The sequence below is a fragment of the Cheilinus undulatus genome, linkage group 16 (genome assembly GCF_018320785.1).
Source record: "Cheilinus undulatus linkage group 16, ASM1832078v1, whole genome shotgun sequence".
In the NCBI taxonomy this organism is placed as follows: domain Eukaryota; kingdom Metazoa; phylum Chordata; class Actinopteri; order Labriformes; family Labridae; genus Cheilinus; species Cheilinus undulatus.
The window spans coordinates 22439536-22459402 of NC_054880.1; the positions used below are offsets into that span (position 1 = coordinate 22439536).

The window sequence follows — 19867 nt, forward strand, 5'->3', positions numbered from 1 at the left end:
TAAACTTATAAATCCCTAATTGAATATCCTCTGTTTTAAGTGTTTAGCTGAACTGTAACTGCAAGAAAATGGTTAAATAATGTAATATAACATTGCACAATAAATGTATTTAACTTAGACTAAATTATTCACACTAAAAATCAAAGTAAATATAGTAATATTTTGTGATTTCCAGTAATCGGATTTAAATTACAGTTAACTAATTTGATGCTTTTTAATTGTTTTAGGAGATTGCTTACATTATAAAAACAAAGTATAGTGCATCCTGATACTAAAATCATTTAGATTCATTTTTTCTTTCATTAATGTACACTCAGCATAGTGGCCTCCATAATTCTCAAATAAAGTCTGGCACAACCAGGACTATTCTAAGAGCCGGACGCCAGGCCAAACAGCACAATCAGGGGAGAAGGATTTTAGTAAGAGAGGTGAACAAGAACCTGATGATCACCCTGACTGAGTTCCAGAGATCCTGTGTGGAGGTGGGACGAAGTTTCAGGAGGACAACCATCACTGCAGTCCCCCATGGATCTGGGCTTTATGGCAGAGTGGCTAGACGTAAGCCTCTCAGTGCAAAACTCATAATAGCCCACTTGGAATTTGTAAGAAACCAGCTGAAAGACTCAACTGTAAGAAACAAGATCCTGTGGTCAGATGAAACCAAGATTTAACTGTTTGATCTCAGTTTTAAAGGTTATGTCTGGAGGAACCAAGCACTGCTCATCACCTGCCCAATACCATCCCAGCGTTTGGGCTAGCATCATGCTGTGGGGGTGTTTTTCAGCAACAGGGCCTGGGAGACTGGTCAGGGTTGAGGGAAAGCTGAATGGAGCAAAGTTTGGAGGTCCTCAGTGAAAACCTGTTCCACAGTGCTCAGGACCTTGGACTGGGGCTGAAGGTTCTCCTACCAACATGACAATGACCCTAAGCACAAAGCCAAGACAACACAGGACAACTCTGAGACCTAAAAATGGCTGCCAACCAACAATCCCCATCCAACCCATCTGAGCTTCGGAGGAGTTGCAAAGAATAATGGAAAAAAAAATCCAGGTGTGCAAAGCTTCAAAAAGGGGTTGGCTTTGCTGCAAAAGTGCTTCAACTAAGTTCTGAGTAGAGCGTCTGAATACTTATGTCAATGTGATATTTTAGTCTTTTTCTTTTTAATCAGTGTACAAAAATTTATAAATTTTGTTTTCACTTTTTCATTATGGAGTTTAGATTAATGAGAGAAAAAAGTTATTGAAACAAATGCAAGCATCAGGCTGCAACATAAAATTGAAAAAGTAAAGGGGGTCTGGAGATGTTCTGAATGCATTGTATGTAATCATAAACAGAAGAGAGCGTAGTTTAAGAAAACGTAACTTTTTTCAACTATTTCTCTCTTATCAAAGACCCTAACTTTGATAGAAGTGCACATATTAATATTGTTTATTGTAGTAAATGCTAATTTTATTTAAAAACAAACAACAACAAAGAAAAAAATCAGCAAGCTGAGTGAAGAAGATGCAACAAAGCAACTATGACAACGATAAGCTAGTAAATGCAAGGCATGACTTATTTGTTGTATTGTGGAAACGGCCCAAGTTTCTTGTTAAGATTTCCTGTGAAACATACCACAATCAAACCTATGAGGAGAGAAGCTGCAGTGGATGCAGCAGGTAGCCAACAGCTAGCCACATATAGCTTGTGTAACCTAAGGTCACACTGGTTAAAGATTTGTCAGGCTTAAGGGTACCACAGTGACCCCTGGCTGTACACAAACAATTTCCTGCTCTTCCTCTGCAAAGTAAGTGTGAGGCAAATAAAGACACTTAACAAAGAAGCACAGATTGACACAGGTCTTATATTAAAGTCATTTCATTTAATCAGACTTGATTATCATTAAACTTTAGTATTCTCCTGAATGAAAACCTAAGACAAAAACAACATTCACACTCTTCTTCTCTCTCTTTCTCTCACATTAAAAACTCAAGCACACACACAAAGTCTTTAACTGCACACAGATGTGGACATTTGCATGAGAATAAAAACAACCTGTGAAACATCTTGTCCAAGGAAAGTATAAGACTAGAACCCATCTACCCTCCCACCCCTATAATAAAAATTAAACTTCCAAAGATTTTTGATCTTTTCAGTTGTTTTGTAAGATTTAAACAGCAGGGAACACAGAATGAATCCTGATGTTTAAAAGTAAAAACAGTGAAAGGCATAAGCTATAAACTATGTGCATTAGTCATTTCTTACATGAAGCTCTTTTGGTTAATGGGACACATTTCATCAATGAATGAGATGTAACAGTGGGTAACAATAATCTCCATCAAAGTTACAGTGTGGGATGACTGATGTGATGTTCCTGGGAGACAGACGAATGAAACTAAATGACACCCAATGAAAAGAAAACATACAAAGCTATCAGTTAAAAAAGGAGTATAAAAGAGTGCAGCCTTTCTATGTTTCCTCACTCAGGAGTGCCTATGTACCCTTCAAAAAATCAAATAAAACATGATAAAAACTTGGCACGACAGGAGGTACAAAATAAGGCGTTCATTGTCATCAAAGCCCTGAAATTAGGTGTTTCATATATTCAGCCCTAAAAAAACACTTTTCTTTCTTGTCAGATTGATTTGACTCTTTAATGACAAGATGTTCTTTATCCATTTTCTAAGACCTAAGGTAAAAAAATCTCCGCACATTCCTCACTTGCTCATTTCACACATAACATATAACATCTTTTTCTGCTTTACCACCCACATAACTGTTAGAACCCACCCCTCCTTTATTTGACCATTAACCCTTAAGGCTACACCCTGATCTGAGTTTTACAAAAACTCCCGTCATAGCTCGTCATGTGCTGCTGGTTCGTCTGCTTTAAGTTTGAACTCTGCTTCTGTGATCTTTCCATCTCCATCTCGGTCCTGATTGGAGAACATGTTGTCAATGATGCGATATGGGTCGAAGCCAGGAGCCAGGCGGCCTTTACCCTCGTTCACCTGACGCATAATGTAGTCGGTAAACTGCAGAAACAAAGACAGAGAGGGAGTCAGATCAGGACAAACCGTGATAGCCAAACATGTTAATTTAACAGGGTTGGATCCAGGGTTGGCCAAGGGCGTCCCAGTCTACCCAACCTTAAAATCTGATTTGCCACGTAATTACTGTGATCACTACTTAGTCACACGTAATTAGCAGATGTATGATGGAACAGAGAGAAGTCAAAGCTGTGCTTGAAGCAATGTCATAATACACAATTAATCATCAATTTTATGTGGCCTCTACCTGTAATGGGCCTCTTTACACAAATTTCTGGCCAGACCTGCCTAAGTCAGTGTCCTGATTGGACCACCCCATTAAAATAGTGTGGATCTCTTCCTTTACAATTAGATTATTACATACCTCAGAAGGCTCCACCTGCTTGTTCTCATCCTTGTCCATCTCAGCAAAGAGGTCAGGAGACACGTCATCATTCCAGATGAACATGTAGCCTTCAGGAAGTCCTTCTTCCATGTCAACAAGCTCGATGTCAAACACCAACACAGCACTCCCAGGGACCTCGTCAGCTACAAATCGCAAACAAAGGGCACTAGCGTTAGCAGCTAACTAGCATTAGCCTAAGCGGTAGAGCTAAACTCAGTAGATCATTTACCATATCAAAACAGCAATATTCTTCCTAGGTCAAGCCCAGCATGGGAAATTCAATTGCTGGTAAAACTGTATCCTGATATATATCAGGTTTTTTGCTAGATGAAAGTGAAGAGTCTTTGCAAGAATGCAGAGCAAATAAAGATAAAAAAACAACAGAAACAAAAATCTGGAGAGCCACATTTTACATTAAAATACATTTTGGCACCATATAAACTTCCCCTGAACAGGTAAAATTAGCATTTAACCACTCCCTAGCTAAAATTATTCTTGGCCAACCTGACATGCAGGACAGACTGTTTCAGAGAGCCACTCAGAGAGCCACATCCATCTGAAAAGACCTCCAATACAGGGTGTTTCAGAGGGAGTGGCTTTTCAAATAATTCTTAAAGGGTGATTGGACAAACATCCTGTCTGTCACATTCATTACAGGCAAATCAGAGTGACAAGGCAAAATGAGGTAGTAGGCATGCTCAGCTCCGGTGAGTAATGTGAGCTCGGCACACAGGTGCTGTTGTAGTTTGCAAACAGTGGGGCTAGTTGGTGGACAGTGGCTCAGAAGGTAGGGCTGGTTGCTTCGCAGTCGGAAATTCATGAGATCAATCACCAGCTTTAATCACATGTTGATGTGTCCTTTGGCAATTACACATTAACTCCCACTGCTTTGGTGTAAAATGGGTATAAATGTACAGTGCTTAACAAATTTATTGGACCACCACCCAAAGTAAGGTTTATGCCACAGCTGCCCTAAATTAACAGCATTGGTAATTACCAAAATAATTTTTAAGTTTCTGCAATGGTTAATACACCAATATGTAGAAGCTCTTCAACAGAATGATATTTTAATGCTAAAATATAACAATTATTGTTATCCATGAATTTTCAAATTTACTGATTTACAAAAAAACTGAAAAAAATAGTAAAGCACATAATTATTTCTTGATTAATATGTCAAATGATAGTTATTTACTTGCATTCCTGAAGAGAAAAATTAGTTTTAGTGGTTGAATGTTATGCGTGATAAATTTCTGACTTCTCAAAGAAGCCCAGTGAGCCGGCTCAAATTTGGGTATAAAAAGGTGGATTCAGTTTGAAATTCCTCATTCCTGTTCAAAATGGTAAAACGTGGAGAGCTCACTGAAAATGAAAGAGTCCGCGTTAAAGCACTCCATGATGCTGGATGGTCTCTGAAACAAATAGGGAAAGACAAAAAGTGACTGGTACTTGCACCAAAAAATGCAAAATGCACCAAGGAAGAGGCAGGAAACCAAAGTTAACTGAAGCAGATGTCAGACACCTCAAGATTTGAAGTACTAGAGACAGAAGGAAGACCACTGCTGATCTTCAGGCAGAGATGAATGCTTCTGGATCAGAGTCTGAGAAAGTCTCCAGAATGACCATAAGCAGACGACTGTCGGAACAAGGCTTAAAGGGAAGAATAGCTGCTAAGAAGCCATTATTGAGGCCTGCAAACATCCAGAAATGCCTCAGATTTGCCAGGGAGCACAAACACTGAACTGTTGATGACTGGAAGAAGGGACTCTGGACAGACGAGTCCAAGTTTGAACTCTTGGGTCAGCATTATCATGTTTATGTCCGCAGAAAAGTTGGAGAATGTTTTGATGCCAGATGCATTGCACCCACAGTGAAACATGGTGGAGATTCCATAATGGTATGGGGTTCCATTTATGGATACGGCGTGGGCAAATGAATGAAAATGGACGGTATCATGAACAAGAACGTCTACCACAACATCTTAGTGCATCATGGAATCCCTTCTTGTGGGTCGTGGGTTCATATACCAACAAGACAATGACCCCAAGCATACTTCAAAGCTGTGCAGACACTATTTGACCAAGAAAAAGGAATCTGGAGTACTGGAACTGATGGACTGGCCAAGTCAAAGTCCGGATTTGAATCCTATTGAACAAATTTGGGATTTAGTAGATTCAAAGATTGATGGCACATAAGTTTCATCTAAAGCAAGTCTGTGGGAACAGCTAGAAACTATTTGGAACTCAATAACAAAAGAGACTGTGGAAAAGTACATAAAAACAATGCCAGCAAGAAAGCAAGCTGTTATCAAGGCCAAAGGAGGCCATACAAAATATGAAGTATTTTGGTTATTATGTGTTAAAAAGGACTATTTAGTTGTTTCAGTTTGTTATTTGCCAAATAAATAACGAGAACATTTCTAGTTTTACTTTTTGAAAGATTTCCAAAATATTTATGTTTTCTCGTTTTTATAACAGGTGGTCTAATAAATTTGTTAAGCACTGTATATGGATGACAACAGCTAGATTGGGTTTGCATTATGAGAGAGAAATGCTTTTAAAGTTGCCTTCTGAGTTCCTACTGCAAGCCACTAGCAAAGCATTCAAAGATTACATGCTGTGTTATCAAGGGAGGCCACTTCTGATAACTTTCCTCCCTCATGATGTAAAATTAATCTATGAATAAAAAATGAGAGTTTACAGTATAATTAATACATCTTATGAAGTGCAGGCATGTCAGATCACTTAAATTGGAAATGTCTAGTTGGTCCATAGCACAAAACAACCGCGTGGCAGTTTCCAGTAATAGTTCATGCTTCCTTATGTAGCAGTCTGACACAATATCCAGCCTTCTTATAGCAATGACAAGCATTTTCTTTCTGCCATTGCAGCAGCTGTGACAGGACATGGACAATGAAAAAATTCTACATACCAAAACTTTAAGCTCTAGCCTTTTAAAAAAAAATAGAAAGTTGATTAATTAGCTCATGAAAATTGGCTTATTAAGCTGCAGGACTCATCATGTCTTTACATTACAGCTGTAGAGGTGCACCAAACACCCTCTGATTTGTAATGGTGCTGGGATCTGCAGAACATTTCTCAAAGAGGCCCCTCTTACCATGTCCATTAAGAAATACTGGCCTCATTTTTGGCTTATTTAACTCCCAGCACAAACAGTATGCTGTATTATAACAGCACTACTTCTTGTGTGGATGTGTTTGACTTACTGACTCCTCTCTCTCCATAGCCCAAGTGAGGAGGAATAACTAGGTGTCTTTTCTCTCCCACACACATCTCCAGTAGCCCGTCTTCCATCCCTGGGACCACCTGGTTGGCTCCCAGAACAATGTTGTACGTTTTTCCATAATTGTGCCTAAAACAACAGGAGACAGAGTAAAACAGAGAAAAACGAAACATCTGTGTTACAACTTTTGTCCCCCATGAAATTTTACAGCTTTTCAACTGGCTTTGTGTTTGCACATGTCATTTATATGTATATAGACTCTGAGATGAGGGAACGTAACATGTAAGATTTTGTCACTCGTTCACCACCAAGGCAGTCACTAGTGTCAAAAGGTAAGATGATTTAAGGCATGTATCCTATTTACATTTTACAGTGTCTCAACTTGTATTTACAGGGTGACTTTGATTGGAAAGGCATTCTTCATGCAAAGAATGAAACTCATTAAACTCAAACAAGCTGCTTAGTGTTGTGCAGACAGAATATGATTTTGACAATGATGATGTCTGATGAAGAAATTAAAATCAAACTTTGAGCTCATCAAGTGCAGAGGTTTGTGGTTCAGAGGGATGTTGACACAAACAGCAATGATATTTCTGCAGTTATTTGGGGTTTGCAGAGGATAAACTCTAATGACTCGGCTAATCTGCATTATTTTCCTCACAGTGTATTAGCATGTAAAACATCTCCATGAAAACAAATATGTTTTTTTTCAATCACTGGTCACAGTCATAACAAAAGTATAACCAATTAAAATATGTAACCAACCCTTTCATAACTAGACACTGCAAAACATGTGACACCCTAATCCTCACTGCTGTGATCAGTGCCTCTCTTCAATTGTTAGAAAGCAAACAAGCTAAGGAAAGTTTAATTTTCAACATTTCATCAACAAATAAATAATTTTAAACATTAGCATGTTAGCATTGCCTTTATGGACAGTTTAATCAGATTTTTTGACATTTAACTTAATACCAATGTGCTGCTTAAAAGTTCCTGTGGGGAACTTTGATGTTACACGTGTGCACAAAAGAGTACCTCTAATCTTTTTAATTAATTTCAGTCCGTTCCATTACCAAATAAAAAATCATCACAGTAGCTTTAATTAAATACAATGTTGTGTTTTTTTTTTCCCAAAACACTAATGACCTGATCCACTAGAGAATTACATTGCTGTGCCATTGTGCCCAACAAACCTGTGTAATTTGGAGGAAGATAACCATCCACCAGAGAATGCACAGTCAATCAGTGCAAACTGTTCTGCAAAGCACACAACATCCTGGGTGCCTCTGCCCCATTTGCATACATGTAAATTAGAGGACATTCCAGAGTTTGCTGCAAAATTACTTCCTATGCTGGGTAATGCAGGCACTCATATATAGAGGCCATAGTCCTCAATGCACTGGTTGAGGACAAGCTGAAAGGTGTGTATGATTGAGAAAGTGCCACTCCAGAGAGTTCAGTACATCTTCCTTACAATGTTTTAGTAGGTCCCCACAGGCAGGACTTATCTGACTGAGTCTATAACTTCACTCATGGTGCAAAAATGTCTAATGTCCAAAGGCATTCACCTCACTGATGTGCTTCACCTAAAGCGTACAGTTCAATGTTAAAGGAACATTTCGCAACAGTCCACAAAAGCACACTGCTGCCACTAAAGCATAAAACTAGATTAGATTCATGCAAAATATTGCATTACTTCAACAAAAACTCAAATACACTTTGTAGATGTAGTGTGTGCCATTACATAAACTTTTTATTCACAACCTTGCCCCACTGAGCTGATGGGGCCCAGGCATAGCCTAATTTTGAATAGAACTTGTGTTTAAAACATTAAAGTAGCCTAATAAATGTTTGCATACATCGTGCAACTCTCTGCATGGATTTTCAGCTCTTATTCTGATTATTGTGGTTTCTGTCTACTGTTATCTTGGTGCAAAGCCACTGATTTGCTGGATTGCTAGTGGCAATACAGGAACAAAGTGCACTCAGCTGCCAAACTTTGTTTGCTCAGGCATTTGAAGAGTGCAGATTCTTCTGTGGATCAGGGGCTAATAAAGGGCACAAATCATGGTGCTATTAGTGGGCTTGATCCATTTTTTGTGGCTCATTTTTGCAGTGGTTATGTGTGAGTATACCTCTGCCACAATAGTGCCCATCTTTCTTGCATTGCTCACAACATGGGACTTCTGACACTTAAGCTCTCATGGTGTGATTAATGTCTAGTATCTCTTTCCGTTGCTATCAGAATTTTGTTTGTTTTTCCTGGGGTCTGAATATTCTCTCAGAAAATTACTTTTTTTTTTTAAAGGTTTACTCACGTAGAGTCAATTGATGTGCCATCCATTAGAGTGGCGTTGTAGTGATACTTGATAAAATCTCCCTTCTTGGTTTGCTTATCACACTCCTCCGGCTTGTACATAACCGTGACCTCAGTGCTGTCTGATGGGTTATGGAAATCGATTATGTGGACGTCAAACACCAGAACAGCTGAACCAGGGATTTTGGTACCTGAGAAAGACATAATTTACAACAATATAAGCTTACAATAACATTTTTATGACTTAGCTAAAGATATCACAGCCGTGAACACACCTGTACCCTCCTCCCCATAGGCAAGGTGTGGGGGGATGGTGATGGTCCGTTTTTCTCCAACACAGACTCCAATGAGACCCTCATCCATACCGGCGATCACATAGCCTAGACCCACGTAGGTGTCATAGGTACGATTACGAGAATAGCTGTGGAACAGAAAATACAGTGCTCAACAAATTTATTAGACCACCTGTCATATTTGTCTCAGAGACCATCCAGCATCATGAAGTGCTTTAATGCGGACTCTTTCATTTTCAGTGAGCTCTCCACGTTTTACCATTTTGAACTAGGGCTGTCACGATATCAGATTTTCACTTCACGATCATTGTGGGCAAAAAAATGTCACAATAACGATATTATCACGATTTCAATTAAAAAAATAATAATGGGACAATTAATCAAATTTATCTTTAACTTGAATTATGTTGTGTTCTCTCTTTTGGCAGATGAATTACACTCAAAATACCTGTCTATGGAGGTACTGCAGCTGCTGTGTCATCGCAAAGTGTCAGTGTTTGTGTGTGAGGAGGAAGGGGGAGGGGTGGTTGGGGTACTACAGGAGGGAGATGAAGCAGGGCAGAAGAAAATGGGCAGATGTAGAAAACAAACTGTGTTCAAGTGGCACTGGATCATTTACACGATATTATCATATGTACATTTTTAACATGATATTGAAATTTTATTTTTTAATACCACGATTATCGTCAATATCGGTATATCACAACAGCCCTATTTTGAACAGGAATGAGGAATTTCAAACTGAATTCACCTTTTTACACCCAAATTTGAGCCGGTTCACTGGGCTTTCTGAGAAGTCAGAAATTAATCAAGCATAACATTCAACCACTAAAACTCATTTTTCTCTTCAGGAATGCAAGTAAATAACTATCATTTGACATATTAATCAAGAAATATTAATGTGCTTTACTATTTTTTCAGGTTTTTTGTAAATCAGTAAATTTGAAAATTCATGGATAACAATAATAATTATATTTTAGCATTAAAAATATCATTTGGGTTAAAGAGCTTCTTCATATTGGTGTATTAACCATTGCAGACACAAAAAAAAGGATTTTAGTAATTACCAATGCTGTTAATTTAGGACAGCTGTGGCATAAACCTTACTTTGGGTGGTGGTCTAATAAATTTGTTAAGCACTGTATAAGCAAAAATGTTATTAGGCTGCAAAAGAGGGAAGTGAATCTAAGTCTTACTGGGATCTTCATGTATAGTCAATTTATCCAACAGTAGCATTTAAAAAAACTACTGAAACACTGAAGTAGAAACTTCACTCTAGTACTCTTTTGATATCTAATATACTAAAGAACAATGCACATGTAGATTAGTATCTTTATCAGTGGCCTGAAAGGCCTCTGGTGGAAGATCTGAAAGCTATTTCTGCCATTCTACCTAGAAAGGATTACTTTATGGCATAAAGAGTTAAAAGACAGCAGTCTGTTTGTCATATTTGTGTTTACAGTGCTACAGTGAGGAAGCATTATAGACTGTCAGGACTTTGAATTCCAGTTATAAACTTTGCAGCGGTGAGTTACTATGTTGAGTCCTTGAGGTCTGTACAGAACATCCAAAAAGAGTTTGTTGAAGATAAGAAGAAGGCTACAAGGTCTAACTCATGGAAGGTTAAATAGTTTTGAAACATCACCTTCAAAAACCTTTCTGAATACTGAACTGAGACTTTTTATTAACCCACTTATAAAGCTATGACAAGAGCAAAAATAACTGCATATATTTGCCTGTGATATTTGTTCTAACCTGGGCATGTGAATATGTATATGACAGTCTAGTAACCCTACAATAAAATACTGTGAACAACCCACGATACCGTATTTAATGATATCCTTATTATAAATTTTTCTGATACAGGTCAATGTTTGTTAGCATTTTCTTCAAACTTTTCTTACAATATGTCTGAATATTCTCTCCACTCAATGACCTTTTAGCTGAAGGTAAACACCTATCAAATACCTCTATTTAGAGAACACTCACACTGGGATAAGTTGCCTCATTCTGAACTGTTCCTAAGCATGGTTGTCCCCAGTTACCTATCTGACCTTCACTCATTTCATCACATTTCTCCAGGTCCAAACAAGTCAGAGTTGTTTCCTGTGCATATGACATTTTATCAACCAGCTGACTCTGGGTAGTCTAATCTTCCAGCTATGCTGGCCAAGGAAGTGTAGCATGCCTGAGCACAGTACGGACTAACATACTGAACTTTTGGGAGCCAAAGTGTATGGACACAGTACAAAACTGCCTTGTGTGAGTGCACCCTTCATGTTTTACTGAAACAGTGTCCACATTATCTGCTTACATGTAGGTATACTGTAATAAAGTCACGATTCTCTCTATAAAATTAAATAGTATAGGAAAGGGAAAATGGGCGTGATATCGATGTAGTAATTTGCAGTCAGAGTGCTCCACTTAAATGGGTAAACTGTATATTTGTTAAACTGACAGGAATTGATTTATTCATCCTGAGCAGACTATCTTAGTTTTTTAAGAGATTTTCAACCAAAATGTGATGAAAACGTGCCCAACTCACATCTACCTGAAAAATAATTCTCATTATTTCTGATACAACCTTCTGCTCAGCTTCACTCAGTGCCTTAAAACAGGCTGTTATATGCTTACAATACAACAGAAACTGCTGCTCTCACAGCCTTAAATTCAAGATGGATATTTCCTTTGTGTTACATCTTAGAGACAAAACTGTTAATTCTTAGTGCATCAGTTTGAAATTTGTGTAACTCTGCTGTGTTCTGAATTTCTGAAAAATTCGAGCCTTTGCTGAGGGGATTATCTCATGTGAAAGTATAAGCAGAAGCAGATGTGCAGGCTTGGCTTTTGAGAATTTAGCCAAATTTTGAGTAAAAAAAAAATCACTGTTGATTTTCTTTGTAAGATTTAAGACTTTGTCTTGGATTTTAAGGCCATATAAACATTGTTTGTTTGTTAATGTGAGTACAACCACAAGAGAGGAGTTAAAAATATTATGAGGTTACAGTTTTATATTGTGTACACAGGATACTGACCTCAGTGGAATTAAAGTTTACAGTCTTTCACAAATGCTTAGACTCCTTTTCTATGACTCTTCCTCACTTTCCTCAAAACATTGAACACAAATCCCAGTTTTCAAGCTACATTCACAAAATCTCTTATCCTGCAGCCAAATTTAAACACTCACATCAGAACAGATTTAACTGTGCTCACAATCAAACACTTTTGAGATAGACAGCAAAAAAGTAAAGTTTTTCACTATAAATGATAAATTGCAAAAGAATGTATTTACATTTTCTGAAATAGATAATTAAAGGACCAAACCTTTTCCAAACCTGGAGAAGTGATTTTGACAACTAAAACACAAAATACTCCAGCACACTTCTCCACCTTCACCAGGTTGATTCACTGTAGCAAATAACACGATGAAGGTCAGAGTACCAAAAGTTACAACTGGAACTGCAAGAGCAGACAAGAGTGTGTCAGAGTCTTTGTCTTCTACTTCTGTTGTGTTTTAACTGTGTTGAATTTCTACCTCCAGTGATTAACAGCAGGCATCACAAGTGCATAACAATGCAAAAATGTGTTTTAGAGAGTGAGGCTGTTTTGAGTTTTGCAAAAAAAAACAGCTAATGAGCTTTACAAACTGAGTCTAACTAGGTAGAAGTGTTTAAGGTGATAATGATATAATAAACTAGTTTAGGCAACTCACCATGTGGTTCAGAGAATGGGAAACAGTGTTTGAGCAATGTGAAAAATTGTGTTACCAGTGCACAGGGAAATGCTGCCCCCTGGAGGCCTTATGAAAAACAACAGATAGTAATTATCCTTTTCTTATAAGATGTAAAGGTGTACTGAGTCTTTGGCCCAATCATAATCTCCATCCTAAAGAATAAACTCTAAATCTCAAAAGACTCTAATGGTGCCAACATTGGTACACTATCATGGCCTCACACAATGCCTGAAAACAAGAATCACCATGAAATAATGAGAAAAAATCCCACCTCCAGTATGTTCTTGTTTGTATTTCATTACATTGTTTATCTGTTTAAGCAAACGTCGAGTCAGAAAAAAGAACAAATACTAACACTGTGTGAATATTTGACTGGAAAACACAGACAACTATTCAAATATGCCATAAAGATTCACAGAAGCATTAAATTAGCCTGCATGATTACATTTTTTCAATGTGCCTCAATATTTGTTTACAATTAAGCAGGGAGCAGATAATCACATCCTACACACCACTAAACTTACAGTGAGCTCCATGGTAAGTCTATAGTAAAGTCCACAAACATGCAGACTCACAGAGAGTATGTATTTCAGCCTTGAGAAGTCCCTTAATGGCTTCATGGTTTCACTCTCAGACATTTAGGAGAATTCACATACACTCCTAAATGTCTGAGAGTCTGTGAGAGTGGAGTTCGGGATTCACTCTTCCTGTGTGGTTGACATGAAGATAATCAAACACTGACACATACCTGGAGTCAAAAAACGTCCCATCCAGGAGACTGCCATTGTAGTGGTAGCGGATGAAGTCTCCCGAGACCGTCTTCCTCGTGCACGGCTCAGGAACTACCTGATTGGTCACTGTGATCCCATCTCTGGGGTTGTGGAGATCCAGGAGAACAACGTCAAACACCAGAGACGCCTGTCCTGGGATGTCACTACCTGATGAAGAGACAAGGACGAAAGTGGAAGAAAGTGGAAGAAAGTACAGACGAGAGGGGGTAAGCTACAGAAATATTCAACATTCTTCATTGCTCTGTGACAAGGATCATTTTTTAATATTTGCCAAGAAACAGAAATGACTGGACATTGAGATAACTACTAAGCTCACACTATTCCTCCAAGCCTAAGAATTAGACACAAAAAATTATGTGAGTATGGTAACATTATTTTTTCCATCTTACCCTGTTAAAGCTTACTTTAAACGTTGTTTATATGATAATTTTTTTACTTTTATAGTTTAATACTTGTGAAGATATTGCTGACTGTACTGACAGGTGCTCTTAGTGCAGGGTGGTAAACTCCACATTATGCCAGGTGCTCTCAAAGATTAAAAGAAAACATATGTGAGGTAGGAGGAAATAAGCTACAGGGTTATTCTCAGGAATCAAACAATTATTTTAAAGAAATTATACATGTTGAGAGAGCCTCTGCCTCATTTTATCTTTTTTTTCCAGAGTCTGGTGATCAGGACACAAATTTAACATGAGGAGTTAAATTATCTGTAACTCAGTTTAGGAAAGCCAGCATCTTTTGGCATAAAAAGGAAACATGAAAATTGTATTTACTAAAGTTTATGCAAAGTCAAATTATTTTCTACTGAGGTTGATCAGTGTTGATGTTTTGGGAAAAAGAAGTCAATATTTCCAAATAAATAGAACCAGAGTGAGAGGATGCAGACGTAGTGCCAGGGTGGATTTTTGCTTGTTTATACAGATAGGCATAGCAGAGTTAGAGCAAAATCATTTATGGGTGAGCCAAATTGACTTTTGATAATAGAAAGAGAAGGGGAGAAGAGAGACAAGTGCAAAATGGCTTCATTTGATAGGTCAAAACTTCACACATAATAGCAGTGCTGGGCTCAGCCAAATGGACAACAAGACTCAGGCCTAGCAAGCATTTCAGAAGCCTGTTTTTGTAGTTTTGAGGGAAATTTCAAACAAAGAACCAAGAAGCCTGAGAGACTCATCTTTCCAGTAGCCAACTGGAACTTAAATCTTTTCTCTGATAGGAGGAGACCTGAGAAAAAACTGCAATGGGTCCAAGCGTAATAAAAGTCCCTGTGGCCCCTCCTATTTCGCCATTCTATCACCACACCCCGCCTCCACAGCAGCAGACCAGCTACCTTCCACTGTGGGCTTTGTTCTCCCAGCTTCACCTGAAAGTTTGGCACAGCTGCTAGAAGGACGATACGAGCCCTGCTCTCCTCCCAAAGTTGATCCCTGACACCACAAATCTTTTCACTTGGTGGAGACACACCTACCCATGGAAGAAATATTAATGGACTGACCTCCACTTACTTCCGGATGGAGATGGACATCAACCATTTGTTGTCCCGTGTCTCTACTTATGTGTTGTTGATTTTACTTTGCTGTGTCCATTTATACCCACTATAGTACCTTCAGCTACAGAAACACTAGTGTGGCTGATAGTGTGGCCACATGTGATTCAGCCATCTTGTTCTAGATCTCTCTCTTAAACATTCACCATGCTTTGCTTTGCTTTGCAAATGGTTTGTTTGTTGTATTTTTGTTTTATGACAGTTATTTTTTTTAAGTGTCACTGTTTCTAATGGATGCTGATTTGTTAAAGAAATTCTATTACATATTTAAAGAGAAGATCTCTGGATATTGTGCAAAGATGTTGTAATAACCTTCCGATTGAGAGGGTAACTGCTCATTTTTAAACCTTCAATTTATTTAAATACAAATATCTATTAAATAATGACATTATTTCAATCTTAATTCTGAGATTGATTTTTGCTCATTTTTGGTTGCTGTTTCTTGTCTTCATGGTAGTGCCTGTTATTTTTTTTAATATTGATTAATTATTTTATGTACTTATATTTATAATTATAATAATGATTATTAATATTTATCATAACATTTACCTTTTATTTCAACTTATGCTGTTTTTTTCTCTTTATTTCTCTTTTCACATGTGCTGTGATTGTATTGTGGTGACTGATGAATTAGTAATGCAAGAAAAATTTCAAAGAAATCAGACAATAAAAGGCTTTTTCTTATCAGTTAGTGTCTTTTTATTTCATGATAGGGAAAACAAATTTTAAGGTGTTAAATTCCTGTCAGATGTAAATATCAATTCATAAAAGTGTAAAAAAAAAACCAGCATATATATGGAATGGAATGCCTCATTTTGCCCTCAATGTGCAAATACAGCATTTGTTGCTTTTGTTTTCAGTGAATCTGATCCCTGACAGACTTTGAAGTCACTAAATTTACTTTTGTTTTAATTCACCTAAATAACTTTGAAGTCATTGAAAGAAATTTAATGAAAATAAGGAAAAGATCAAACTGAATGAAATACTTAAAAGCTCACCATCTCCATTTTCTCCATATCCAAGTGATGGTGGCATAGTGATGATGCGCCTCTCCCCAACACACATTCCCAGAAGACCCTGGTCCATTCCTGCAATCAGCCACCCAATCCCAACGTAGGTGTCATAGGTACGCATACGGGTGTGGCTGAAGCAAAGGACAGGAAAGAGAGGTTAGAGTTGTCTGAGTAAATGTGTATCGATGTATTAATGATGGGTTAAAATAAAAAAACAAACAAACCTGGAATCAAAGAGCGTCCCGTCCAGCAGGGTGCCGTTGTAGTGATAGCGGACGTAGTCAGACACCTCCACCTTTCTAGAGCAGGTGGAAGGCGTGTGGTAGGTGTTGATCTGGACGCCATCCTCCGGGTTCCACACATCGAGAAGCAGGACGTCAAAGTGGAGGATGGAGTCGGGAGGGATGATGTCACCTGAAGAAAAGAGAAAAGAAACCTCACTCTAATTTCACACTGGGTCCAAGCTATAGTTTGCAAACACATAAATATCTAAAGAAGCATGCATTTGGACTGAGCAGCAGACTCAATGGTTGAAAAAGAAACTGATGTGGAATGGCAAAAACATTGTAGTTCTTCAAGTGTTAACTTGAGGCTGTATGCAGAAGCTCTAAGAGTCACATACACACCACATGTTACAATTTACAGCAGAAATAAATATATTTACAGCTGATTAAAAAAGATTTGGATAAGAGTAGTTTATTTCTTCATAGAGAAACACTAAACAGAAGGGGGTATTTTTCTATAACCCCAAGTTACAAATTCTGCTTTATTAGGAGCATGGCTGTCATGAATGCAAGCCTGCACAATGTAGGTGTTTGTCAGGGGGCTTAAAGCCCACCTCAGCTCCACCTCTAAAGTTAGTTTAAGACAATGTTATCAATATGGCAGCCGCTTTCCATACTGAAAATACTGAGATATACACTTGGGCTTGTTGATCCAATTGTGGTCATTTTTCAATATTTTCCGGCAACTGTAATATTAATACTTACTACTTGTAAGTCAGTGTCCTTGGTTTTCTGACTGCTGGTCTTGTCAAGCAAACAAACAAACAAATAAATAAATAAATATGGCCAGATTTGCTTGTGCGCTTTCCTGCACTGTTTAATGTTTTTAATCCATTTTTTACACTTTTTCCAATGCTAGTAATTAAAATATTGATATATTATGAGATTAATAATTCCATAACAGTTACTGGTTGAAACCACAGGAACGCACGTGAAATTAAAAAAGTAAACATGAATGCTGCTCCAGAATTTAACTTCAGTGAGTTCATGAACCTGCTGTATTTGCAATTACAAGCATGAGTCATTTCTTACTCCTGGACTATTTCTGGGAATAAAATGTTATAAACATCTCTGTGGAGTTATCTGTCAGCTCAACAATAATGCAGAGGACTGAGAAAATGAGACAGTGAAGTGAAGAAGGGCAGGAGTAAGAGGTAGAGGGCTGTGTCGGTGGGTGGCAGCCATTAAGTCCTAACTACTGATGAGCTGGTGGGTCTCCCCTTGGTTTAAATCTACTTCCTCTAAAGCTTTTCTTCTCTGTTTTTCTTCTTTCTCTCTGATGAGACATCCTTGCTTTTACCTGTCCATACATGCCCCCGTCTCTCCCATTTTATAACTATTTAAACCACTCAGACACACACTGACACACCGGTCTATACTTGTAGGCAGATAGTATATATTTCTTTTTTGAACCTTATGATCAACAGCATTTTATGAAGCAAAACACCCTCTATCGTAGACTGCAGCCTTGAATGTTTGCTAACATTTGCAGGGTTGACCAAACTCATGATCCAGAGCGTCTTCCTCTGACCTGCTTCCTGCTCTGTGATGTCTCTCTGACATCATTCAATATGGACGCCTGGGTGCAGCCCACTTCCTCTCTGCTAGTTGACTCCAGAACAACACAATACTCATCCAGGACTCCCCTCTTTTTTGTCCCTGACTCTCTTGCCAATGTCTCACCAGTTCTCTCACTGTTATAGTGAGCTGTGCCAGCTGTGTGCTCACTCGTCTGTGGATTTATAATGACTGTCAAGAGGAATAAACACTGGCCTGTCCTCCAACTCAAAGGAGAACATGATTTTTCCTCCTGCCCTGCCTTTCAGAACAATCATTCTGTAAAATGATGATAATCAAAGATAAAACAAACACACCGTATCCTCGTTTTCCATAGGCTAGGTGAGGTGGGATCTTGACCAGTCGTCTCTCATTGACACACATCCCCACCAGAGCTTTGTCCATCCCTTCGATCAGCTGTTTCTTGCCCACAAACACATTGTAGGAGCTGCCACGGTCATAACTGAAACAAATAACCAAAATGTAACCTTTCTTATTGCATTAACAACTCATTCAAGAAAAAACACTTCCAACAGTCACTGATTAGGCCTCAACACCAACTAAAGATGCCAAGATTGTACATTTTAGCTGTTTTGTACCTGGTTTTAGGGTATCCAGGGTTTGAGATCTATTTGTAAAACACTTGTGCATGCTTGGATTGGAGAAAATTTTGACTTAATTGGAAATATGAGCAGAGGACCCAGACATTAGACAACCGGTGAGCAAAAAACTTAATAAATTGCCAATTAATGTGTTTTTAATTATGTGTATTTAGTTGAATAAACAAAAACAACGAATGGATCTGTGACTTAAAAGGACACGAGCAAAAGGACGACTTTGCATGATCCACTGTTATAACTGTTAACTGGGTCAGTGTAGGTCATGAGTTCTTTTGAAGAGGAATTCAGGGACCTTATGAGGATCAACATTTATCTTTAGGGACTGGTCCACATGTTTTAATAAATCCAGAGTTTCCAAATGGGCAAAATTATTTTCATCAACCCTCAATCTGACCAGAGGTATGCTCCCTTTGTTGTCGCTTTTTAGCATGAAGAGGTTTAAGAGCACTTATACTAAGGATAAATGGGTCCAGATCTCGGTCAGCTCCCTTGCATGCGTGGCTCACCACTCAACGCGCACTTTTACGCATCGCGCGCACGATGTTCGCATCATGAACCCCGGTTTGCACTGCAAGGTACGACTAAAAGTGATAGAAATAATCCATTCTTAGTGCTATACTCACCTGGAATCGAACTTCTTCCCGTCCGGAAACACGCCATTGTAGTGATACCTGACATAATCCCCGATTTTGACTGCGCGCACGCACTGCTCCGGCACGAAAGTTTTTTCAATGACGATGTCGTCTAACGGTACCGGAGGAGCGTTGCAGGCGGCGAACGCCACCATTACAGACAGATATAGCATGCCCTGCACGCTCGGGATCATTTTTAATAGCATTAAACGATCAAACAGTGTAGATATGTGCAGGCTCGGCCTGTGTGTGTACGCGTTGCCTCCCTGTAAGTTTGGTTTCCTTTACTCTGACTTGGAGAAAAGTCCTGCCCCCCGGTACCAGCGCAGGAGTCAAGTCTGACAGAAAGCGCACAACATCCTGTTAAACTCTGATACTGACAACTTAAAATGATTCCCTTAGCTCGTGAAGTGGGCTGTAAAAT

General features: G+C 38.5%; 1 protein-coding gene across 1 annotated transcript; it reads right to left on the reverse strand.

Annotated features, from left to right (window-relative positions):
- Positions 1-1830: 1830 nt before the first annotated feature.
- On the reverse strand, positions 1831-19720 carry fkbp9 (FKBP prolyl isomerase 9). Its single transcript, XM_041808018.1, has 10 exons — positions 19435-19720; positions 18509-18654; positions 16575-16764; positions 16336-16481; positions 13749-13938; positions 9250-9395; positions 8976-9165; positions 6641-6786; positions 3394-3557; positions 1831-3014 (listed from the first exon to the last, which is right to left on the reverse strand). Exons 1-10 carry the CDS (start codon positions 19647-19649, stop codon positions 2835-2837), a joined length of 1713 nt encoding a protein of 570 aa, XP_041663952.1. The 5' UTR covers positions 19650-19720; the 3' UTR covers positions 1831-2834.
- Between the last annotated feature and the right edge of the window lie 147 nt (positions 19721-19867).